Raw genomic sequence first — 27630 nt, 5'->3', positions numbered from 1 at the left:
TTGACTCACCCTGACCTATTTTTAAATAAAAGTATCTCGTCGTCTTCCAACATGTCCAAGAATGCATCAATAAAAAGGATTACTGCCTGTAATGCAAAAAACAAACAAAAAATTAAATTTTTTGTTGTTGTTGCTCATGAAGCCGGGATAGTTCAGAAAAAAACCTTCCAGCCCCCGCCCCCTCTAAAAGTCAAGGTGTACATTTTTTTTTGGAAAGATATGGAGACTGTGTCTTTTTAGGGGAGGGGTAGGCCTATACTATTTTGGAAAAATTCTTCAAACTGGAGTTTTTAAAGTGGGGGAATTAAAAAAACAAAAAAACTTCCAGTCCCCTCTAAAAGTCAAATGGTGCGTCCCTAATCATGAAGGTGCACATTTTTTGGAAGGACTTACCGCGGTACTAAAAAGATATCATGCAAACTGTGTCTCCGGAAAGAGTTATGCTCATTGGCTTTTTTATTTATTTTTAATCCTGCCGATATAGGCATAGGTCTACTTCTTGACAAATCGATTTAATTTGCCTATAGTCCGAATTATTCCATAATTCCATTATAGTTCACTCCAAAATACATAATGTAAATTTCAGCAAATAGGCCTAGTTCCTAATTTCAAAACATTTTTGTCCTGGGTCAAAAAATACAGCACCCTAAGCAATGATAAGGTTCTATAAACAACCTTTTAAAGTTCTATAAAGAACATAAAGATTTAAATAGGTCTGGCTCCCGGGTCTGGCTAGGGACTTTCTGATTAATTAATTCAGGCGCCCAGAATTCAGGGAATCATCACATGTGAAAAGGAGTTTTAACCCTTTTTGATACAAAAAAAATCATTTTAGATCATTGTTTGTTTGTTTGTTTGTTTTTTATTTGGCAAGATCATTTTCTTTGAGGGTTCTTTCCTAATGGTTGTTTTAAAGGTTCTTCAGCAAAGAACCATTTTCTTGGCTTGAGAACCTTTTTTGATTCTATACATCCATACAAAGCTTAGAACCCCATGGAAAACCAATCTCCTAAACTGTGCAGTGGCTAGAATACTTTGGTGCAACAGCATAAAGCGAGTGGTTCCGTGTGCTTTGGAACTCATTTCGTCAAACCCACAGACATAATAATGTTTAACCACGAGAATCAGCCACGGGTTAATTGATTGATTGTGAAATAAACAAGACGAAGTACATGTAGAAGCTTAGGAAGTGCATGTACGGTAAGTAAAATGATGTAATTGACCATTATTTGTTGTTCTTTGCGATGGAAGGTGAGGTTGGAGATACCTTCGACTAGGATACATAATTAAACGCGTTCTTCAAGCCCTGACATGTATTGTATATAGATAAATGCAGGAATTTGACGTGGCCTAAATTTAGAGTTGAAGTAGCACCACGGGTGCCGAATTCAGCACCAGAGCTAGACTGCGGAGTCCTCAATGATAGTCAGTCATTTTTTAATATCTTTTGGTCGTTACATGACTATCATTTGAGGACTGAGTTCTTATGATACATCATCCGAGGAGCAATTTCAGACAATAGCTTGGGATTAGTGGGGCAGAGGTTATCTATTGATTCTTTTCGTGACCAGCCATAGCCAAGTCTGCCAAGGGCAAGGACACTCGGCACAAATTGAAAGACCATGTCACTCTCGACAAAAGAACGCATGCATGTCAAAGGTCATACGACACCAATTTGGTGTTTGTTATGCTCCTCGAAATATGTACCTTAAGGTCTATGTCTGCACCAGAGCTAAGACTAAGTTAAAAAAAAAAGTTAAATCCTTCCCAAGCCTTTCGGCCCATTGGGCGGCGCCTATCTCCGTTTCATAACCCTAGGCAGACATGTCTGCAAGCAGAAAAGCTACAGCAGGGGGTTACTCCACTGGTAGCCATGTGTTTAACTTTCCCTAGGCCTACTACTCCATTCTTTCAATGCCGAACGCCTGGCAAGAAGGCAGTAGGTACCATTTTTAATTTTAAAGCCTTTGGTATGCCCGGTTGGTATGGCCCGGTCGGGATTCGAACCTGCGACCTCCCGATCGTGAGGCGGACGCTCTAACCACTAGGCCACCACGCCGGTCAGAGCTAAACAATTTCATAATGTCGAAATGATATAGACCTTTTCAAATCAACATCGGAACCCCGCAGTATTTATTCAGTAAGCTAGGGGGTCAAATTGGTGCACAATGAATCAAGTAGAATCACGTACCCTTTTTTGAGTGAAAATACAACATATTTATTTAGCCAAAATTAGACTCGCTCGCCAGTCCTACTGCTACGATACGCCGTACCTACGGACTGGCTCACGCCATTTTGTTTGTCTATGGGAAATACACACTTAACGGTATTCTCTGTCTAACACCTTGGGTCCTTGGCACTGGATCTGTTGTGGCAGCTACTGTCAATATAGTTAATAACTTGATGCATCCTTTGGCGCTCTGTCAGATCACATAACCTCACTGTAAAACTTCCCAGATCTACATGTAACTTAGACTATGCCATTTTTGATATATAAATATGTTACAAATCATGATTGATGAAGGCATCCAGTTGAACTCGAAATTAAACTGATATCTATTACATCAAAATACTAGTAAATGGTTTATGAAAAAGCTTATAAAATTATATTAGTGAGTTAAAGTTATGTAGGCTTATATTATTGAATGCATAAATGGCACAGGGCACTTCAATACTGAACAATTCTGATTTTAGAATCTACCAGTTTATTATAAATCGCGAAAGACTGAGTTAAAAATCGACTATGTACTTGGCATTTTTAACAGGACTTTGATCGGGGACTTAGTCCCTAACACACACTGTGAATCATACTTGTTTATCAATCCAATTTAACCGCAAGTACAAAGTCTGTACGTACAAAACACGCTCATGCACCTAGTACACAAATCGCCACAGAGTTGTGTACGATGTAGTTATCAATGGTAATGGCACGTGCCCGGAGTATTTAAACCTGACCATAAAGAGATCTGGGCAACCAATCACAGGGCGACCAATCACAAGCCAGATCCATTTAAAGATGCATTACATCATGGTCAGTTTTAGTAGGCCAAAAATCCGACAATCTCATCCATAGACAACCATGTTAAACATGTTAACCGCAATCGAAAGTAAGTAGTCCACATGGGAAGTCAACAAACAGAGGGAGTACAGTGACTAAAAAGATCAGATGTGAAAATCTATCAATTGTGCACAAATTAATAAAGCAGAGTTTTAAAGTGGTACTACACCCCTTGATAAATTTGTGACTATTTTTGCAGTTTTCTCAAAAACTAATAACACACTGGTAACAAAAGTTATGTCACAGTGGCAAGGAACCCAGTTACTAGTTGACCAGTACCGTAACCACTCGGGTATAAGCCCACCCCCCTAGATGGCAGATTTCACTTCAAAAATGGGGGTGGGCTTATAACCGGGGAGGGGCTAGTAGGCCTACTTGAATTTCTTAAAATTCTAAGTGTGGAATGTTAATTATCAACTGATATTTTTTTTATTTGTTCTTAAATGTGAGAGAAAAGCATTGATTTGATTTAAAAGGGCATTTCGTGAACCACAGCCTCATCTCATCCCCCACTTTTCTCAAAAAAAGTTGAGATTTTTATACCACTGGAATCCTCTGGCTACATAATGTTTATGTACCAAAAATTTCTTGCAGATTAATTTGTTTAGTAAAAATGTCGTCAAATTTGAAATTACAACAGTGGCCTATGGAGCAGTGTAAATTATGCACATAATTAATCATGCATAACTCGCAAAAGCAAAATCGGAATCAACTGATATTTTGGGAATAAGCTTTTTTCGTGGATATCTACTGAAAAATATCACAAAAAGAGGATGCTAGGATCACGAAATCCTCCTTTAAGAACTTGGCCAAAATTTAGTACTGGGCTTATAGCCGAGTGCACCCTTGTTCCCAGAATTTATTGATCAAATATTGGTTTTCCCTCATTTTTGACTGTAACTCCACAACTGTAGTGTGTGCTGAAATAAAATTTCCAGTGCAGTAGTTGTTGTCCTTGCCCCTATAATAATGTTTCTGAATGCTGGTCTTGAAGAAACCAGTTTACCCATGCCGAGAATAGTCACGTCCGTAAATTGACTTTAAGGTCATGACCTGGGAGGTCAGTCACAAGGGTCGCGCTAGGCTACGTTTTTGCGTCCCGGACCCACCAAAACCCGAATCTCACGCATGAATATTGCAAAAGCAGTGAGTTATTGCGTCCCGTCGTACGCAACAACAATTCCCACATGTTGTTTTGTAAATCCAGGTGTCATAAAACTAGGCTCAAAAGTTTCCTCAACTTGCATTATGCACATCATTTTCGAAGCAACTGAACCCCTGAAATACCAAATTATTGCCTAATTTACGTCAATAATTAATATTATGCACAGTAACACTGCTTTGTGAGTGAAAATGTTGACAGCAAAACAGCTGTGATATCAAGAAAATACGGCGAGATCCCTGTGTTTACATGGTTGACAACTACCTGACAATAGAGGGCAGTATTAAAATTATTATTCCAGCCAGCGGCGGGCGGTAAATATTAGGTAATTATACTAATTTGATTGAAATAAAAAAAATGAAATTACAAAAAAAAGAAATGAAAGAAAAAAAAAGAAAGAAAGAAAAGAAAAGAAAGAAAAAAGAAAAGAAAGAAAAAAAAGAAAGAAAGAAAAAGAATGAAAAAAGAAAAGAAAGAAAGAAAGAAAAAGAATGAAAAAAGAAAAGAAAGAAAGAAAAGAAAGAAAAAAGAATGAAAGAAAAATACAATAATATTTATAAAATAAACCCCCTTCCCCCACCCCCACCCACAAAAATAGTATGGTATCACACAAATAGATTGAATTTGCTAGACAATTATGAATAGGTGGGACCCCGGATATTTCTTTAGGGACCCCCCATTTTTGCATTTTCTGTTAGCTCGGGGGTCCCAAGGGACCCCCGAGCGCTACCCTTGGTCAGTCATGTCATTGCAATGTGGTCTTCGATCGACGTGTTTGGCAACGGGTGGGCGACCCAATCGCAAGGCAGATTCCTCCTAGTTTTTTCGTTAGCCAATGAGAGCAAGCCTTTTTGGGAGATTGGCTTTGTTTTCATTTCCAAATATCACAATGCATTTTATTTTCCCACCCGCCACTCCCATAAAAGTTTGAGGAAATTTATGAATTGGTTTTAAGTGCTAAAAATATCAAATTTTTAAAGTGATATATTGTGTTTATGGAGTTTTAAAACAGAATAAGGCCCTGAATTTTCATCTACCCCTGAGCCCAGGCCCACTTAAAATAGAGCTATATATTTTTTCAGTACTGCTGTTTGCTTTTATATTTAAAATATATCATTTTTTCAATTAAAAAAACCTAATGAGAATTGAATACCTGAGTGGAAGAAGGGCCCAACTCCATCAAAACTGTTTTTGAGATATTAAGAAAAAACTTAATATTTTGAAAAGTTTTATTATTTTATAGACAGAATGTTTTCATCTTCAGGGGACCTTCAATACATGACCTTACAATATTACATACACTTGAAATTATATATGATGTTTCCAGGGCAACGGTACATGTCTTTATAATACGAGCTGGAGTTGGGCCCTTCTTCCACTAATATACTGCAAGTACCAGTTCCGTAAGCAGATGTGTTATAAATAGCTACAGAAATCCATTAATTGCACAAGTAGTTCTAAGCATGTAATATGTTAGCAAGAAAGTTTATTGTAGTGAAAGGCAGATTAGGCCAAAAAAAAAAAAAATGTTGTGTTGCCCTCCGGCGGCGGGTCAAAATCATGAAAAAAAAAAAAAAAAAAAAATCAATTTTTTTTTTTTTCAATTTTTTTTTTTTTTTTTCAATAATTTTTTAACAAATGATTTTTTTTTTTTATCATACATGTACCCCAAGCCTATTCCCAGATCCATAACGTTCACTAAAAACATTGTGCCCCAAGCCAGCACTTTAATTGGATAGTAGGACTGACTCATTGAATCCCAACAACATGGATGTTTAGGCCCTTCACAATTGATTTTGAGTTTCCTATTCCCGCCCACATCAAAAATTGAAAATTGCAAAATATTTAATTATTTGATTTTTATCTGTCATTTTCTCTGTTAAATGACATTTTTGTTACATTAATTTGCTACTTTCTTACTTTGATCATGAATTCTGAACAAACAAATAACACATATTATTAATTATCAATAGGCCTATATAAAATCAACCATAATTGCAATATGATCTGCAGTGCCAAAATGTACCATGTAGGATGTTCATGTTGATATTTGGCTGTGACCACTTGTTTCAAAATGAAGAAAATAATAAGTAAAAAATAACTAACAATTAAGTTACCTCATGCCTATTTTAAAATCTTTAAATAGTAAACTAAGAATTAATTGTGAAGGGCCTTATTATTAATATTTACTTCAATAAAATATTCAACATTGGGTAGAAAATACAGCCAATATTAAGCATATGCCTCTCTTCACTCATGTGACTGTGAAATAGTAGGTATCAAATGGTTGAGTTGCTAAAAAAAAAAAAAAAAAAAAAAATCCGGCCGGGTGTACTACCAGATTTTAGGCTTGGGAGGGCAACACAACAATTTTTTTTTTGGCCTTACATGGATGAACAAAATTCCTCTTTAACCCAATATTTGTGGAAGAAGGGCCCAACTCTATTTAGAGCATGGATTTTGGCTCATCTTTCACACACAAGGAAGAACAGTCTGCTGGCAATAAAATGATGGGTCTAACTCATTTTTGTAAAAAAATGGAGTTGGGCCCTTCTTCCACTCAGGTATTCAATTGTATCTAGACTTACGACTTTAAGCTACAAATATGTATTCTCTTTTTTGAGGATCACTGCTGCCCTTAATTGATACTAACCCTGTTTTATGGGCCCGACCAACCCATATTGTTGTTTTTTGGGAGAATGATTTTTTTTGGTTGATTGGCTATAAAATCATGTAAAATTGGCTGTTTTGGGTCTAAATTTATTGATTTTGACTGAAGATTTTTGAAAAAATTCAGAACATTTTCAAAACATATTTGCAAAAAATCACCAAATTTTTGTCATATTTTTCAAGCGTTATTGATACTGATATGTCATTTTAGCCTCCAGGGAAAAAATAAAAAAAGAACAAAAAGAAAAAGTTGAAAGGTCATGTTTTCCCATAAGAGAGGGTTTTCTATTCATTGCCTAATATTTCTGTTCACATCTCTTTCAGATTTTGTTGAAACATGACTTGGTACCATTGGTGACAAAGCATCAGCTACCATGTCAAGAGTAACATCATGCCTGAGCCATGCATGCACAGACCTTCAAAATGCATACTCAAAGGCCAGATTTGTAGTGACTGTGGAACCCATTCTTGCAGTGTTCATGCTTGGGAGTAATCTACAATATGTAGCTATTCAGCAACTCTTGTACTTGAAAACTTGCATGTTTGAGTACAATAACACAGATTTATGTAGCAATTTGAGTGATCATAAAACAGAAGAGGAGAGAGTGCAAACGCTTACTTCTCATTGGCTCATAATACTTAATGGAGGGTTAACTGTGGCTTCTGTTCTGAGCACGTTGTTCTTAGGTGCGTGGTCGGACAGAGTCGGGAGACGAGTGTGTCTCATCATCCCATGTGTAGGGTCTATAGTCAACGCAATCCTACTGATCTTCAGTTCCCTGAATATCTTCATGCCTATATGGTATATTGTTTTGGGATCTATTTTGTTAGGAATGACTGGTGGATTTTCATTGATTCTTTCGTCGGTATTCAGCTACATGAGTGATTTAGTCACAGTGGAAAATCGTACCATGCGCTTTGCCATTTTGGAATCGATGACTTTCATTGGAAGTTTCATAGGGTTGCTCACTGTTGGGGTGGTGATTGATAAAGCTGGGTTTGTAGCTGCTTTCAGCTACTACATTGGTTGCAATGCTGTACCGATTTTGTACATTCTTCTGTGGCTTCCAGAATCACTGCCAACTAAGGCTACACCAAGAACTTTAACAAGTAATGGTATCGATGATGATACAAAAGAGCTTGTTGATGAACTAGATGGACGAGTGGCGAGTGAGCTTGGTAATGTTGGAAATCACAAGACTCGTTTTTGTGCGGAATTCCTGCGTGTAGAAAATATGAAAGGTGCAGTAAGAACTGTATTCAGGAAGAGACCACACTTCCAGAGACTGCAGCTGCTACTTTTAATTCTGTGTGTCACTCTTTTCCAGTTTGTAGGCTCAGGTAAGAAGACATTGGTTTATTAAAGATTTATTTGTTTGTCTGTCTGCTTTGAAAATATCTAATTATTTACCAAATGATGGGAGGGAGGTAGCACCACAGGGGAGAGAGAGAGGAAGAGAGAGCACTCACAAAGATCACTCATGAAACTGTTAAAGAAGGGACTTTTGCATTACAGGATTTTCACTTGAACCAAAATGTAAAAATAGGCTCCCCCAAGTGACCCCCACTTTAAAAGATTGTATATGAAACAGAGAGCATCTGCTACAAAAAAGAGGTGGGTGGAGAAGATCAAGAGAGGATATAATGGAATGAAAGAACAGACAGGCAGCTAGTCCACCACAGAAAGATAGAAAAACAGAAACAGGCAGTCATTTCAGGGTTTCAGGGTAATGCATAACAATGGACTATTCCAGTTGTACTCCATACACCCCCTATGGTAGACATGACCTTAATTTTCCACATAGGGATTGTACATTTCAAATGGAGGTACCTGAATGTGTGACTCCCATTTGAAATCTACACCCCCTGTGTGAGATACAAAGGCCATGTCTTCCATAGGGGGTGTATGCCAATAATTTTGGTCTTTGATTCGTTTTTTTCCATGACAAGCCTTACTAACGAGCCCAGTGTATAAAATTTATGTTGCCAAATGCCTGTATGTTTCAGGTGAAGGGGATACTACAGTACTATACCTGAAGAAGAGTCCACTGGAATTTACAGCATCACAAATCAGTAAGTGAAGACAAACTTGACACCTAATACTGTATTACTGGGGAGAGGAGGGAAAATGTCAAATAAATTACCAAGTTTGCCTTTTGATTTTGGAATGCTTGGTTCGAGAACGGGTATAATAGAAGCCTGTTTAAACCAATTGAATACATGAATCCAAAACCCACCCAAGTCCATGGGAAGTGATTTTGAGAAAAAACCTGTGTATCATTTTAATTCCTTCAGTTAGATTTACCTGGTCAATATGGTAAGTTATGCGTGCAAATGGGTGGGTTAACCTGTATTAGGTATGACGATTAGCATTTCAGGGACTTCGTGGGGTTCATTTTAAATTCTGGACTTGGGTGGGTTTTTGAATCATATACTAAGACAATAATGTTGGAAAGAGATTACCACTAGTAAGATAATACAAAATAAAGTACAAAGTTATGTATAATGTTGATAAGCATTCTGCCTTGTAATATATACCACACACTTTCCTTGATTAAACCCATTTTGTTTTCAAAAGTCACTCTCCAGCAATGAATGTGTTACAAGCGGACTTTTATACATATTGGATTTCAATCAATGTGTTACAAGACTCAAATCATGGACTTGGGATGATTCTTTCATACATGCTATTTTTCACATGCTCAATAGACACAGAGGATGAATTTGAGTTGTTCTTTCATACATATGACAGGCCTATGTATAGCAACACTTTCCCATGCTTAACTCAATTTGGCCAAAGTATGGACTTGGGTGGCTTTTGTATTCATATATTCAATTGTCTAGTTCTGTCCCTACCCATGTTAGCACAATCATATTGTATCACATCTTAATACTTGTTTATATGGGCAGCCGTTTGAAGGTGGCCATTTAAACAAACAACAGGTTATTATAATTGACAAGGTTTGTGATTGTGAGCCCTTTCTCTTGATGGGCTTCATCCTGCATGGAAAACCTTTCTTTGAAAAAGATTTTAAAACATGATTCATTACAAGAAACTATGAAGAAAAACCTTAATCCAGACTAACTAAAGCATATTTTGTTGTTGCAGGTTATTACTTAGGTCTGAAAAACTGTGTTGTTGGTGCTACCTTGCTGATAGGGATGCCTTTACTAAGAATGACGTCTATCAGAGACACAACTATTGCATGTATTGGTATTTTTGGCGAGGGCAGCATACATCTTATTAGCCTTCTCACGAAATCTGGCCATGGTGTTTAGTGGTAAGTCTGTATAAATGTCCAGAACCTTTTGTTATAGCCATTGCTTTATGCTTGGTGTGCAGACCTGGGAAAAGGGTTCATTTCTTGGGAAGATATGAAATATATCCCACAAATATTGCAACAGTTCCATCAATATGTATGCATTTGTTTAATTGGGCAGTGTTTCCTGGTAAGGACCTTCCTGAACTTTTCCTTCTGAATTTTTTATTTTATCAGTTCTGCTGACAAAGAGATCAGACTAGGAATGGGTAGACAGAAAGTTTCTATAAAATGTATCTACAAGTATCTACAAAGCCAATGTTGGTTCAAAAGGATAGCGTAAAGCATTCACCATCAATATTAGTAGTGGTTATTGTTCATTTTAATTTATTTGAAGTACAATTCTATTTTAACCATGCTTAGAGGTATTCAAGGAAGAGGCGTTCATTTCTAGCAAACCTAAATTTAAACAAAAAATTCTTCAGATAATCATGCTTAAATTAGATTAAAAATTGAAATTAATATTGGCCTTTGACTCTGATGAAGTAATGGAGCAGTGACCCTTAGTGTGGGTCTGCTATTGTCCGAACACATTTACATCACATAACGTCATACATCCCCATCACACTCTGGTTGTCCTGAGCGGATATGACTTCCATTGACCAGCATACTGGGCAAGGCTCAGCATGATGTCCTGTTTGTCATGTAGTGATGCTTGCCCTGGCTAAATTGAACAACAATAACAAAGGAAAGGTTAAGAATGGGCCAAAGTGTGTTGGTGAACTAGTGAGCAATCAGCATTGGATTCTTGATATAGAACTGTTAACCAATACCTAGTTACTTTTTCCAGATACATGCCCAAGACTGCTCAAGTCTAAAAGGCCAAGGTTTTGGTTTGTTTGACTAATAGCCCAACTGAAGCCAAACTTGGTAAAACATGATGTAAGGGCTGTCAAATTCCTCAAACTCCATATTGATTTTAAGAGTTAAGTTTAGCTGAAGGAATAATTGTAATTTGTAACAAAATGTAAAGGAAATAATTCAGAGGTACATTATCTTTCTTCAACTCATATCTTTTGTTCATACTTTTGTGTATGTATAAATGATTTATTAGAATAGTTCAATAAGAAAATGATGGACAAAAACTAGGAATATGAAATGTCTATTTTAATTTTCTATTCATCAACATTGTTTCAGACCAAGAGTGGTTGATATGTGGTGACCACATCTTGGTATTTTTCAATTCAAATGAGTGAAATGATTTGGTCTATCTCTACTACCTCCATGGTCTATTTGAAGAAGCATTGAGTTTGATTATGGTAAAATAATAGTTCTGGGACATGCCTAGAATTCCTGAGGAATGACAAGTTCTATGTGATATTGGAGATTCTAGTTTGATCTTGTAAACTCTATGTAAAGTTGACATAGAATATTTGATGGGAAAAGAGGATTTTTAAAATTCTGATTCCATTACATTCATAGCAGGTCCACTTGCAATTAGTCTAGCCATTAAATTGATCGTTCCTTTGGTTGCCAAACTAACCTTTACCACCGTGCATTGACCTTTTAACAATTAACCTCCAATATGTGTTGCTGCTTTTAGCGCATCACTCTAATTACAAAAATCCATCCAATAAAATGATGGATGGTCAGCGATTTGACCAAAAAAGGCGGCATCCTGTGTCACTGTCATGATTGAATAAGCGCAGGTAATATTATTATTACTTTTTAATTGGAATCGGGGCTTAATTGATTTTTTTTCTTGATTTATAAGCAAAAAATGTCATTGTGTTACTAATATAAAATGAAGAGCACTTCTGTTGATTGAGTGCCAAAAAAAGGTTTACAACTAATGTATTAATAATAGCAATGCATGGCTTTTGATCTATTTTCTTCTTCAAATTGAGTTTAAAATTGATACCGTATTCATCCTAATTAGTGGATTTGTTGGTGTTGGAGTTCATTGGCACCAAAGGGTGAAAATGATTCATTTTGAATTGCAGAAAAATTATCTCTGCATACCGTTACAAAAACAGTAACATTTGTTCTATGGACATTTTATCTACAAAATTGTTTACATAAAAAAATGTCCAGTTTAACTTTTCAAATCTGGTAATTATCAAGCACTCCTTTCAGATTACTCCCTTAAGGCCAGAGTAATGGAAGACACATTCGTCCACGCCCGAATTTGAGATTTCTTGATATTTATCAACACTAAGATGTATTCTTTCACTTGAAACTGATAAAATACAACTTGTTAATATTTACACGTATTTTTGCTTGATTTATTTCACTCATTTCAACTCTAAAAAGTCACATGGCTCAAGACAGCTTAGTAAATTGGCGGAAATAATGAGTCAGAAATGCTTGCGAATGCGAAAATATTGTGATTCTGCAGCGATTCAAGCGTCAAGCGTGACGCGTGGCGCAACTCTGCTTGGCGTATGTCCAACATAATCAAAAGGCGCATTCGGTATGTTGTTAACGCTTGCAAATGCGGTGTAAACAAAACAAAAATTTGCAGTCAAAATGCCATTTAGATTTTTTAATTATTTTGAATTTTGTAGCACTAAAAGCAGACATTATATATTCATTGGTGCAAAAAGATGCATATTTAGACCATGCACCATATACAGCTTTTACAAGCGTGAAAGTCTTGCCGTTTTAAAATATAAGGACATTTTGTGCATAATTTTGACATTTTTTACTAAAACGTCGATTTCTCATAGTTCACTTTTGACAATATTGCACGATTTTTGTGACAAGATAACTCGAAAAATATGCAAGCAAAAGGTAAACTTTTTGCACTATCGTTTAGAGTACATCAAAGTCTAGGGAAGGTTTTCTCATTTTTCAAAATATTTGTTTTAAACAAAAATATACACCATTATGTGCAATTTTAGCTGAATAAAGTGACAAAATTGCTTTTTTCACGTGTTTATTTAAATATTTCAAAAAAAGAGACAAATTTAAAAAAAATAAAAAAACCTTCCCTAAGTTCATGTCTCTTCTTCATAAAAAGCTAACTGAATTTTTTTTTACTCCGAACGGATTTTTTTTTAATTTGTCCCAAAAAAATTGGTGCAAAAACTTGAAATTTTGTGACTTTTTCAAAAACTTCGAGATTTTTGAAAAAATCTGGCGTCACCATGGGATTCCTTGACTCATTTCCTTTCCAAAAATGTATAGTTTTATATACTTTGGACATACAATTCAGAAATAATGATGCTCGAAAATGTCCATGTTCTCTCCCATTACTCTGCCCTTAAGTGCTGGGCATTAATTAGATTGAATGTGGTACATTGAATTATTATAATAAATGTTTGTGTGTTTCCTTTACTTAGTGGCTGTCATAATGGCTCCCGCTGCAATGCCAGCTGTTGCTACAAGATCTATGTTATCCAAACTAGTGTCTTCTTCTGAACAAGGTAAGTCTTAAAGTGTATTTTTACTTGCTTTGTTTGTTATGTCATGGCTGCTTTTTGGCAAATGGAAAGGAAAGAAGGAAGAAATAAAGGGAGAAGATGAACAAATAAATTGTTTATTTTGGTCAGGATTCAAATCCCGAGTCCACTAACATGGCAAGCACTACATGTAGGTTGGCGACCAGTAGCCATGGTTGTTTGCAGGCCCAGATGAATGTATGACTTTGGATTATGAATGCGCCACTGCATCATGTGGGATGCATGCATGTGTAGCAGCTTTGCGCTGTAGTATTTTGTAGTATGTAGGAATATGGGAGTGTTATGGTTAATGCAAATAATTATATCAAAGACAATTAAAAAGACTAGTTTGCATCTGACGTCATCTGTCAATCAAACTGGGGCATGGTTTGTTTAAGAGTGTTGTGATGAGTTGGTTTCTGAACGTGGTGGTAACACAGTGTGCCTTATGGTTAATTATAGTTATAAATGAAATAAATAAAAATAATTTCACATCTTCAAACATCTCAAAAGTTAGGTCTTAATATAATGAAAGACAAAGATAAAAAGACTAGTTTGCGTCTGACGTCACTGTCAATCAAATTCTGTACGATCCTTGATTGGCTAATAGCACGTATAAGGAAGGTCGATTCATCTGGCTGGTCCCGATCGGAGAAAAGGAATAGCAGTGAATGGCGAAAAATACGTACTCTTACAAGGCAAAAAGCAACTTTTCTAGGCATTGTGGACATGGTGCCTTCACCAAAGAAAGTTTCCTACTACATTAAGACCTAACTTTTGAGATGGTTTGTATGTTTGATGGTGCAAAATTAACAATAAGGCGCCCGGTTTTACCGCCGTGTTCAGCAACTCATATCATCACGACTGTCTTGTAAACAAACCGTGCTCGGAGTTTGATTGACAGATGACGTCAGACGCAAACTAGTCTTTTTATCTTTAGTCTTTCATTATAGTAGGAAACTCACTTTTTTGAAGGCGCCATTTTCTGTGATTCCTTTTCTTTGATCGGCACAGGATGAATTGGCTTTCCTTTTATGTGCTACTACCCAATCAAGGGTTGTGGGCAGTATCATGAGATGCAAACTAGTCTCTTTAATTCTGTATTAGATTATAGGGAGTATATTTTTAGTATCTGTATATGGTACATGTAAACCCAATATAATTGATATGAGTCTGTTAAATGGGCAGTGATGGGTACTGTATTCAGAGTTACCTCAAAATGTTAGCCTACCTGATAATTATGTCATATATAGAATGTCAAGATGGTCTATTGATGTTGATCAATTTCTGTAACATTGGCAGAAGTCAGGCAGTTACGAAGGTGTTAGAAATCACAATACCATAATGCTTGCATGATATGAGAAGACCTTATTTTTTATCATTTCAGGAAGTTTGTTCTCCTTTGTTGCATCAATGGAATCGCTGATGGTGTTTATTTCTTCTGCCTTTTTTAATTGGCTGTATCCAGAAACATTGCATGTTTTGGAAGGAGGTTTTGTTTACCTTGTCATGGCAATTATTCTAATCTTTCCTTTCATTCTTATGTTGTAAGTTTATTTTTAAAACTCTATGTTGCAAGTGTGCATATGTGTTTGTGTAGGGGTGTGTGGATATGTAGGGTGCGTTTGTATGGCTATCCAAACGAGGACACACACAGGAAGCTTACAGTACAAACATGGACATACTACAACCAAGCCGGTCCTCGGTGAAATTAATTTTTTCAGAAAATTGCAAATAACATAAAAATACTTATGTTGCAGGGTATCTAGGTAGGGTCGCAGTTTGATAGTATGGATCATGTGTGTTTTGAGTTAGGTCCACAGCATGTGTGTGTCCTCGGTTGGATAGGATATAAGTTAGGTCCTCAGTGAGGTCCTTGCTTGCCTGTCGGTGTGAGTGAGTAGTGAATAAAATGAGCATGTGAGCTGATAAAAAGTGTGATTTCTGGAAGGTAACTTCAAAGAAATATCTGCTTTTAAAGTTGCATTATACTGCCAGCTTTTAAAGTTGCATTATACTGCCAGTTAGCTTCAAGTTGAACTATTCCCAATACAGCGTAAGACACAACTTATTCATTCCCAAGTTATTCAAGAGTATGACAACACTGCAATAATTATAACATCATTTCCTATATATTTGTAACCCAAGACACCATATAGTTGTCATTACAGCATTCTTAGCATTAATGCTTTGCTAATGAGACACTGATAATGAGACACTGATGGGTGTGCACAGGGCTACGAAATCACCGGTATCGTGGTACCGGCGTTCCCAGAAAAAAAATCAGAGTCGCAGAAAAAAATCAAGACGGGAAAATAATCTTTAATATCATTTGTCTGAAGCTCTGAAAATATTCTGTGAACACGATCATTCGTGAAATATTTTCTGCGAACTATCTGCGACGATAACTGATAAATAAAACTAAACGCCAGTGACAGGAATGAATATAGCATGAGTAGGATTCGTTCCCGAGAAAAGCAGGTTTTTCGTTGATTTTCCAAGGGAAATAATTTCTTTTGTTGCATGTTGTTTTGGAAAAACTTCAACTGTTCATATCTTTGGAACTAAATTAATGTTCAATAACTAGAATTTTGGTCCTAAAAGGGGATCAAAAACAATTCAGTCCTTAATGAAGGGGGGTCAAAAAAAATTCGAGGGTAAAATTCGGGTAAAATGTACAAGAAGGCATGTACATTCCAAAAAATTGTGCACGAATGTTTTAAGTATTCAATTTTGTAATCTCAAGCTACAAATCAACAAAATGTGCGCACTTTACAATCTGGGTGTACATAACATCACGACTCCAATGAGTAATAACTCCAAGCGGTAATTTTAGCTAATGAGTTAATGACACAGGGTAGATCCGGGTTGGGGATAAATCCCCCAATATATTGTTAGGGATGGTCCATACAATCATCCCTCAAAATTGGCGCCTGTATATGGGTTTCTAACCAAAATTAACCCCATATTTGGTCATTTTAAAATAAAAGTGCCAATTTTGTGCGCTTGGCGCAATTTAATTCAAGACTTTGGCTGGGGCTTCGCCCTGGACCCCACTTGTTCAATAATTGTGTTCATACTCGCGCTCCGGCTCCAAGCTCGCAGAAAATATTTCAAACAACAGTTCACGTTCCCAGAAAGGAAATTATTTTTCGCTGCCCTGGGTGTGCATGCCCTACTCAAAACTTTTAAAGACAATCATTTGTGAATACCATGTGCAATATAATATGCTCCCAATATTGGTGGTTCTCTATACATACACATTACAACACAACAGGCCATTACCAAAGGGATATTGACTTTCATCACAGGGGGTGCCTGCCACCCCTCGAAGTGCCTAGAGTTTGTACACAGTGCCCGTTCTGTATCGATTTCTCTACCTGTTCCATGGGTAGTGTGTATTGTTGGTTTGTCATACGTTTAGCCCACCATGCCAGATTGAGACCCGTTTGTTGTTAGAGTCAATATTATCTCACACTTTGGCATAGTTTTCGAGGGCATCTGGTGCAATGTTTTAATATCACAATACATGTAAAGGGTGGAGCTGATTTTAAGAGCTCATTAGCACATATTTGATGTTCAAGTTGAGTACATTTTGTTGTTATTCTTAACTGCAAGAGAAAGAGATTGAGGCAAATGATATTTTATAGTATTAGAAAGAGAGAGATTGGAGAGAGAAGGCAAACAGCAGAAACAGAATGATGTAGGTGTGCTTGTTCCTTTCAGTACAGTGGAATGAAACACGCTCCTACTTGATTATGAATTCTGTCACACACAAATACATACATAAAAATACAGTAGGGCTAATCATTTGCAATACTTCCTGTACCCATGGTACCCACCAGTACTCCTGACATGCCCTTCTCCACACACACACATTGTGCCTGTAACAATAATTAACAGCCATTTATTTTCTTTAAAAATTTCAGCTGGATTCGAGACTTGAAGAATGTTGAGATGGAGTACCAAATCCAACGTCAAGAAGGTAAAGAAGAATCCTTACATGGTGATACATAATGCATCATTCTCGCCTACCATAATGTGAGTGATGGGCTCAAAATCCCAATTAACTCTTCACTTATCATGCCACATTTGCACCCACTTACTGTCTAGGGCTTGAATTTGTCAAACCATTCTTGTACAACTTTTCTGGAGTAGATTTGTCCAGATTTGTTTGAATATATAAATTTTTTCAAAAACCTTTGTGGGTATTCTGTCGGTCCGTGCCACGTCACTTCCGGTTGATGATGCGACTCACGGTCGAGTGAAAACATTCGATTTTTGTTGATGATTTCTGTCATTGATGTTATGTAAATTTCGATCGCAAATAGTCAGTGGAATCAAACAACCGTTTCTAAGTCTTCAGAGTGGAAGAAACTTATTTGATTTACCGTTTATATACTGACAAACTTAAAATTAAATTCAATGGTCGAGTGTCGTTTTTCCGAAATTGAGGGTCACTCCAGCAACATCGCTATGTAGCCTCCTTCACAGCCGGTTTCTGTTGTTCACAACAAACCGTGAGCCACATGCAGTTTGGGCCCGAGACTAGAGATAGCCCGGATGTCCGACCGACAGAATACACACATACAGCAGCAAACCTTTTTCCTGCAATCTAAAGCACAATGAAATTCTAGTCCTATATTTTTTTTATAATTAGCTTCTTGCCAGTGACATTAAAGTTTTGGTATGCAAATAACATTCGTACATATGCATTATCAGGCCCGTCATGCAGGATTTTTTTGGGGGTGCTGATTTTGAAAAAGTGGACTTTTTTCCCAAGGGGGCGATTTTGTGAAAAGTGGACTTTCTTCCCCAAATTTGGACCTTTTTGACCAAAAAACGTAAAAAACTGATTTTTGGTCTGAAATTTTGGGACTTTTGTATACTTTTGCAAATTTGGGAGGTGCGGTCGCACCCCAAGACCCCCTGCGCACGGGCCTGTGCATTATCCATGTATATAGAAAGTGATTTCTTCCTCTTGAGCAAAGTTTTTCTATTTTCCACCCTTTCCCTTTTTGGCATAATTTCCTCAATTTTGATAGTCATTTCCTAGGTTTGGTTCTTCCTGCTCCCCCATTATCTGCATCCTTGGCATTATCTAATGGTCTGCACGATTGATCAAGAACCAGTCCTAAACAATGTTATGCCCTCTGCTTTGTCTCGGGCATTAACTATCAATCATGCCCTCAATTCTATCAAAGCACCCCTAATTACAACATATGAAGCACACTAAATTATAAATGCCAGAGAAGGAAACAGCGAGCATTATGATATGTCAAATTGATTCTGTAATACTGTGGGCTGTTTTAGCAATGACATCTTATTCTTGTTAGGATAGAAAGACACTGCTTTAGCAAAAGCATCTTATTCTTATAAGGATAGAAAGACAAATAAAATAGGGTTTCTGAATCTGTGGCAGAATCTTTCAAAATGTGACTTCAAGATTTTAAGAGCTGCTAACCATAAAACATTGCTCTTGAACATGCATAAAACCATACCATTAGCATACACAAACTTTATTTTTACTAACCATGCTTATGTCATACCAGATTTTTAAATGTCTTCCTAGCCATGTAACATGTGTATGGCACCATTTTCATCCCATGTGTAAAGTTAAGTCAGAAAAATAGTTGAGTTAGTCAGTTTGTATGTCTAATTTGCCTCTAACTAGCCTATGAACATCAACACAGCAATTAGACCCACAGATTTGCTTCCGTTTCTTGATGAATTGTTCCACACACGGCGTCCCCATCCACACCTTCCACTTATTTCTATGACAAAGTTCAGACTGCATGCAGCTGAATGTCACCTGTTATAATCACTAATCCAGCTTCTGAAAATAAAATAGTTAGAAAAGTAAGAAATCCACAATTCATACTAAATTTTAATTATTATTATTAAATGCTTTTACCTTCATTGTCCAATTTATGAAAATAAAATATTAGAAAAGTAAGAAATTCAGACTTTTTTGTTCCATCAAACTGATTTCTCGGAATAAGTTTTTTTGTTTTCTGAAACATACCATACCAATATGTACCAAAATGGTCTCATTTCTAATGGGCTATTCCAGTTGAAATCCATACACCCCCTGTGGAAGACATGACCTTAATCTCCCACACAGGGAGTGTAGATATCAAGTGAAGTCACCCATTCAGGTAACCTATTTAAAATTCACACTACCTGTGTGGAAGATTAAGGTCATGTCTTCCATAGGGGGTGTGTGGATTTCAACTGGAATAGCCAAATTGCATAGTTCAATGACCCCCATTCAACAACCATAGCTCAAAAGTTGACCTCAAGTTGTGTTGTATGAGTTTTTGTACCCAGTATATTCAGAGACTGTGTTATGAGTTTACAAGCATATTGGCATCAGAGAACTGTGTCCTGGGGGATGGGGTTATATCAGATCATAGTGTATTTTGAAATTTTAATCATGTACCATACATAAAAAAGCATGTTGCCCATGGGTAACCTAGTTTGGTATGATTTTGACACATGCATAACAGGAGAACATGCTCTTTTCACACCTTGCTACAAGAAAAAACTGATTAATGTGCACGATGCTACAACTCCCTTAGTGAGCACTCAAAGTTGAAATGACATGATGACATATTACAGGGAAGTTTGGGAAACAACAGGAAAATATTTGTGAGTCTGGGTTTTGGGAATGAATGCTCTTGAGGGAATCTCAGTTGTGCTGTTTTCCTTCAACTTCTCATGATGTGGTGTGAAATTTCTTACATTGTTTGTCATTTATACTTTGTCATTGATGAAAAATGCATTCTTAATTTCATCTGTTTAAAAACCGCTAATATTCAAGCCTGCAGACAAGGGGGACATGGGAGTGCTCAAAGATGATATTACTTGTTGACATATTTGCAGGGGAAGTTTGGGAAAAGGGGACTTATTTTGAGTGTGGGTTTGGGAATGAATGCTCATGGGGGAATCCAGGTGGCTCTGTTTTTCTTCAGTTTGTCATGATGTAGGGTGAAGTCTTTACAACAGAGACCGTGGTTGCTTTGTCCATCATTCAAAAGTGCATTCTTCATTTCATTGTGCTCTCAATTGTATTAAAACGTGGCTCCCTTAATGATATTTATTAAGCATTGGGCCATTCCATCTGAAATTCATTCACCCCTATGGAGGAAGACATTACCTTAATCTTCCACACAGGGAGTGTGAATTTTGAATGGAGTTACCTGAATGGGTTGTTCCATTTGAAATCTACACCCCATGTGGTCTAGCTGTCTTGGTCTATGCGACTCTCCCTCCCTACAAAAGTTTGAGAAAATATTGAGTTACCGAGAAAATACATTTCATCAGCTGAAACAGCACATATTTTAGGTACTATTGTGTAAACAAAATCCAATTTCTCCTTATATAAAAAGTGTTTGGGTTAAGACCAACCTTAAAGGGACAATCATAGATTTCTGTACAAAATATTTAGACTAATGAGTAATGGCTCCACTAAATCACCAAGCATATGCATAGGTCATTTTGATGGTGATACATCATGCTTATATTAATAATTGTAAATGGCTATCTCTCCAGCATTGACTGCCAGCATTCGTATATCAACCATGTTTTTCAAATCGATAGCCTCACTTCGTCGGCTGTATTCCATTGTGGCGTATAGTGAGTTTTGGTCATTTTTTTGAAAATTGGCACATATGTTTTTAATGATGTTCTCTTTCATTTTTCTCTGTCTCATCAGTCATAATTAGCTAATTAATTAGTAATTAATTAATTAAATGTGGCGATATAGTTACAAAGTGACATTTTTCAGTATTCCATAGTGGCGTATCGACCATACGCCACTTTTTATACACATTTTATAATTATGAAATATCGGCAAAATGAAAAACATCGTATGTCATAGTGGCGTATGCGTATCGGATCTATACGCCACTATGGAATACGAACGACGAAGAGTAACGCCATAGGGAGTACACGGCGTCCGAGGTGGCGTACGGTTAACGTTAGGTTAGGGTATTGCGTTTTGTTTGTTTTCCATAGTGACGTATAGTTTTATTTTCAGTTTGCCAGCAATAGTATGTATTTATTTCTTTTGAAAAATATATAACAATAAAATCTATTTAGTTTACTACAGAAATTTCACATCATTTACAAAATATAATGAATGTCTGATTTACACAACTCGATTTTAAATTGGCATTTCTTCAAACCCGATTTTCTCGAAAAGTTGTTAATTGCTGGCGCCCACTATCGCCACTATGGAATACGGATTGACGACTTGTGCAAGAATGGATGTATGGTATAAATACAACCCACCTTCAATCCTTCATGTTAAAGATCAGATTTGTCTCAATTCTTTTCATTGGCATGGTTTATTTAAATATATTTATGCCTGTCCAAAAATATCAAAAACTGAATGTTTATGAAAATAGGAAGTTGTGGTGTAGCAAGCTACTGATGGACCATTTAACATAAATTTGCTGTGGCTCCATGCAGGGTTGCAGGGTCCATGACACTTTTTACAGCAGGAAACCTGAAAAAATGACTTTTGTGCAACTTTGGGGTCTGACAAAATGGCCTTTGTGGACCCCAAGATGTTAGAGTCACCACTAACCCTGGCTCCACCGCATCATTACAATTATGCTGACCAGTGGTACAGCCAGCACCAGCCATTCACAGAAGCTATGATTTCCTAGAAATTTTCATGCCACTCTTCAAGTCATTCAATCATAAATAAAGAAGCTGAAATGGGCTTCCTCCAAGGATTTGAATGGCATACTGTTGCAACAGTTGAGGGGGAAACCCCAGGGTTTGCAATTCAACCTGTTTCACTGCTGGCCTCCACATGAATCATCAGGGATGAAACAGTTACACCGACAATCACGCTCACAATTGACACATGCCGAGATAGTTGGCATTTCCACAATTCATTACATACCGTGGTATACTAAAATGTGTGCTAAGTCTGCAATCAACACTCATATCAATTCATTATAACATTCAAGTGGGAATTGTACTGGGACATGTTATGTTAAATGGAGATGTTTGTTGCGATGTTTGGATTGAAATCACCTGCAACTTGAGGCTATTGTAGAAAATAAAGCTTGATGGTATGAAGAATGTGCTGAACTGATCAAAGTGAATTCAGGGCTGCAGATTCGGCAAGAATTGAGAGAATTAATTCTGACAAACGAGTCTAGTCTCCGAAAATTAGTTTGCGAGAATTAAAATCATGCCTTTTCCACACAAAGCGAGTTACTTGATTCTCGATAGAAGAGTTTTTGAAAATCAATTTTTATTTGCACAAATTTTGTTATCTCCATTTTCCGTTCTTACACAACATACACTTCTTGCTATAAATAATGAATTGAACAGTCAGGATTGAATTGGGGGTTCAAAACTAGATGGGAAGAGTAGTTGATTCATGTCTTTCAGGCCATCTAAACTTTACCAAAGAGAAGGAGAGTACAAAGAAGGCCTAATGTTAACTTACTTCAAACAAATCCCATTCTGGAGCACTACTTTAGTGAAAAGATAATTTTGTTTTGGTCTTGGCGCCACACATTTGCTAAAAGATTGTGTTTCCTTAACCCTAACCCTCCTGAATACTACAAAATACTACTCTATATATGCGCTTGTTCAGTGCATGCATCCCACGTGGTGTGATGACATAATCGCCCTAAGTGATATATAGGCACGGTTTCGCTGTCCAGCGAAGCCCAAGACCCGTGGCAAAGTGTCGCCGACCGAGTGCTTGGCATGCGAGGGGTCTCGGGTTCGAATCCCACCCAGAGCAAACAACTTCTTTCCTTCTTTTCTCTCTTTATTCTTTCCTTCTGTCCTTTCCCGTCGCCAAAAAACCCCTAGGCGGTTAGGGTTAGGTTACCACTATCGAAACTCAGTATAGGCTTCCTTAACCCTAACCCTCCTGAATACTACAAAATACTACTCTATATATGCGCTGTTCGTGCATGCATCTCACGTGGTGTGATGACGCAATCGCCCTAAGTGATATATAGGCACGGTTTCGCTGGCCAGCGAAGCCCAAGACCCGTGGCAAAGTGTCGCCGACCGAGTGCTTGGCATGCGAGGGGTCTCGGGTTCTAATCACACCCAGAGCCAACAACTTCTTCCCTCCTTTCCTCCCCGTATTCCTTCCTACCTACCTTTCCCCGTCGCCAAAAAGCCCCTAGGCGGTTAGGGTTAATGTGCCTCTAGATTCTATAATATTCAGGACAGCTCTAGGAAGCCCTAATGGTTTTGGTCCAAACCTTTTGCACACTTCTCATCAGATGAGTTATAGATTGATACTAGTAGTAATTCAAGTTTCTTTCCAAAATTTATATTTGCTGCTTTCAATTTCCATGGTCCATGAGGATATTAAATGCAATTGATGAACAGTTTCTGCCCTGTCTGATTATCATGTAAAAAGAACAAGGTCACACGTTGCTACGCAGCTTGACCAGCGAATGAGGTGTCAATGTGATGATGACGCGATTCAATTAGCCAATCAGAATCCCACTTCCGTATACGCCATAAACTGCGCCAAATTTACAAACCTCTGAAGTTCTCTACTGAAAACTGTGTATGATTAAATATGATACCTTAGTTGATTCTAATGACACATGTATCCCAACTAAACTAAAGAATATATTTTTAACTGGCTCTATATCACACTTGTTGCATGTTTCTTTACCTGAATGCAGCCTTACACATCTCCTACAGGCCTTGTAACTATTAACTCCATAGTACCAATCATGTCAGCAACTTTTTCTCTGCAATCATCATCCATTCAGATGACAGGTTTGAGTAAATATTACAAGATATTTGTACTAACAGGATGGGAAAAGAAGCATCAGCATTATAAAACTTGACATTTGGCCAATTTGTTTGAATCAATAACCCTCACCACACGGGTGTCGACTGCAGAAGACAAGTTCCAAATTTTTGACCAAAAATAAATCAGAATTATACATTTTTATGACCATATTTGGAATCAGCATGAAAAATACATTAAAATGAGAACAAATAATTGGTTCAGTGGTTCTTGAGATAACTCTTGATATTTTGAGAAGTATCTTAAACTTTGAATTTTTATGTTGTAGCCAATGGCTAGCACGCAAAGTATTAACCAAAAGAATGACAGGGAACAAAACAGGAATCACTTCTAGGGGACATCCCATGCAAATGTCCAAATACCTCTGTGGATGTTCCAAACAAATGTTTCAAAATTTTCCATAATTTCATGGCCATATTTTATATGTACACACAAAATGCATTCATATAAGTATAAACATGTCTGTGCTTCAACTGGTAGTATTTTGACATACATCTTGAAATTCAGAGACAATTTTTATTGTTGTATGATGCTTAGCTATGTGAAGATAACTTTTGTTCACATGTGATGCTATTAACACGTCATGCTTTGATCTATTACCAAGTCATAACACTTTTGTTCCCTAAAGGGGAGGAGGTCTTTATATTAACATTGTACAGTGTAATGTCTTTGCATGGGTCTATCACGCACAGAAACTTTTGGAAAATTAAGATGTGGTGCTGTACGTGTATTTATGTGAACCATGAATGTCTTTTGCAAAGTTGTAATGTAATGGTATGTTAAAAAGTACATTTCCTCCACCCTAGTTGTTGAGAATTTAATTATTGAGAACCATGGAATGATTGGACATTTTTTATGTTAGTGTAAATTGAAACTTAAATATGTTTAAAGACAGTGTCACTGCAATGGGTTGCAAATTCTTTTGTCATCCAAATCTGCTACACCCTAGTCTTAAAAGGCTTCTATTTTGTTGTTTTTAATATTTAAAACCGTGCCACCCTAGAAATTAATAATTATAAAAAAAACAATGCTGTTTAAGGATTGTATGAATCTTTACAATTTAATCATGCTTAAATCTTGTCTGTTTCTGTCCTCTTTCCAGATTCCAATGATTCTGCAGTACCAGTCCAAGATTACAGGCCACATAATGATTCCACAGTGTGAGAGAGAGCCTGCCAACATGTGCTTCATAAGCAGTACTACATAAGAAGTATAATTCTTGAGGCTAGTAGGATATGTGTGTTGTTAATGATATCCAGATAAGAGGTGTGCATTTGCGTTATCTTGTAGGCAGATGGTGGTGTACAGAGGGTGACACAGACCTAACATTCAAGAATTTGACACAAGTATCAGTTATGTCTAAAGTGAACAAATTCTGGATTTTCTGTGGGTTATTGTATTCTAATTGCATTAATTGTGTTCCCATACTCATGTGGGAGTACCAGAAAAACAGGAATTGCAGTACCGGTTTCAACATCAAACCTTTCACAAATTTGCTGTAAATCTTGTAATCCTGTTTGGGTATCAACATCAGGGTGAAATTCCTAGAAAGAGAATCATTTCTGTCTCAAAAGTCGAGAGACGTGTCATTTGTCTTGCATAGGTCATTTCCAGTGAAGGTTTGATTCCTGTTTAGGGTTACTATCAGCACCCCTGGCTTGAGTATGGGAATCCAACCAAGACCCAGCAACCTGCCCCATAACACATTCTGTGCATTTTGAACACTAATGCTATTAGAGCAGAGCTGCCAACCTTCTAAATACTTCTCATATTGGCCATACAAAGTCAGTATTTTCAACACACTGTCATCTTCAAATGAATTAATAGTATACTTCATGATATTCTTGAGTAATTTATCAGTAGTCTTGATTAAAAATCAGTATTACATTGTATTAAAAAAATCTTGAGGCTATCATGGACACCCATTGCCATTGTGTCATGTAACATACACAGCATAAGACAGTTTACTCGAAAATGTTATCTAGAAGTGTGATTGGTCAGTTCTGCAAAGGTTGCCATGCAAAGGCTACCCGGGAAGCTGCACTTATACCGGTTGTTTCACGATGGACACATTTCCTAGTTGGTAGCTCTGCTAGGTGTAGGAGGTTTTGTTTGGACATGCTGCCTACCACCAGCATTGTTCATCAATGATGTATTAATACCCAGTTGGCACTTTATTGACACTAAGCTGATCAATGGTATATTTCACCCAGACATTTCCACATGATAGTCAAAATTATGACATCAAACAAATGAACAAGTAAAGTAAGTTACAAAAGAATGGAAGAAAGCCTAGTTGTATAATTGTATTATACACCTGAACAAATATTTCCCAACATTGATACATGTATGAGCCAAGAACCAATCAAACAAAACGCACAATAAAAACATTGTACAACAATACATGTTAAAGCATTTTGTTCTGTTTATAGAATGTTTAAGTCAACTGATACATAAAGTTCTCATTGTTGATTTACTGTAATTTCATTTAATTCAAGCACACGCCTTGCACATTGATCTTTGTGCCTAATGTCTTTCCAATTTTTGCCATGTATTTCATATCTGAGCTTTCAGAATCTACGTTGTTTGAAGCGTGTACAACTCATATAAACATTTATGTTTGTCTTTAATATTTTCTATATTTCTACTAAAGCAATCCAATTGCTTATCAGTGGTGTTGATTTAGCATCCTCTAAAAGTGGACATTTTCACGCTACATTTATTTTTGTACTTTTTGCAATCCAAGTTGCTACCACAAAAATTACAATGCATGAATAAATTCTGTTTGTAAGGAAACCAAGAAATGTCGATTTAAAAACAAGGGAAACAGATAAAACATTTTGAAATGTGTTGACATTTAAATAACATTAGTTTCAAACTTTTTAGGGTTAGGAAAATGTTTTTTTTTTTTTGTGTTTTGCTAGGAAATCACCCTGGGAAATTACATGCAACTGAGATGGCATGGTGGACAACTGTGATGTGTCTATCGACTTCTTAATCAATGGATTTGGTGTAATTTGTAAACACAAAATCTGATTGGACAACCATACAATTTCAGATGTCGTATGAGACTGTAGATGACCCTACATCATCACACGCATTGCAAGCCTAGGTCTAATATGCAGTTGCAGTACGCACAACTAAAGACTTGAAATTGTAAACAAATTTCATTCATTTTAGAATAAGGAGTGCTTTATCACCCACCTGACTTTTGGTGCTTC

The 27630-nt window shown here is 36.9% G+C and overlaps 1 protein-coding gene across 1 annotated transcript; it reads left to right on the top strand.

Annotated features, from left to right (window-relative positions):
• Positions 1-1142: 1142 nt before the first annotated feature.
• Positions 1143-27308, top strand: LOC140152673 (proton-coupled folate transporter-like). Its single transcript, XM_072175127.1, is given in 9 exon segments — positions 1143-1200; positions 7215-8231; positions 8898-8963; positions 10000-10127; positions 10129-10171; positions 13495-13578; positions 14981-15140; positions 17523-17578; positions 25512-27308. Coding segments are annotated over 8 exon segments (1566 nt in total). The 5' UTR covers positions 1143-1200; positions 7215-7264; the 3' UTR covers positions 25574-27308.
• The last annotated feature ends 322 nt before the right edge of the window (positions 27309-27630 follow it).

Source organism: Amphiura filiformis, chromosome 5 (assembly GCF_039555335.1).
Source record: "Amphiura filiformis chromosome 5, Afil_fr2py, whole genome shotgun sequence".
In the NCBI taxonomy this organism is placed as follows: domain Eukaryota; kingdom Metazoa; phylum Echinodermata; class Ophiuroidea; order Amphilepidida; family Amphiuridae; genus Amphiura; species Amphiura filiformis.
The sequence above is the reverse complement of the archived record's forward strand: the minus strand, read 5'-3'. Positions and strand labels throughout refer to the sequence as shown.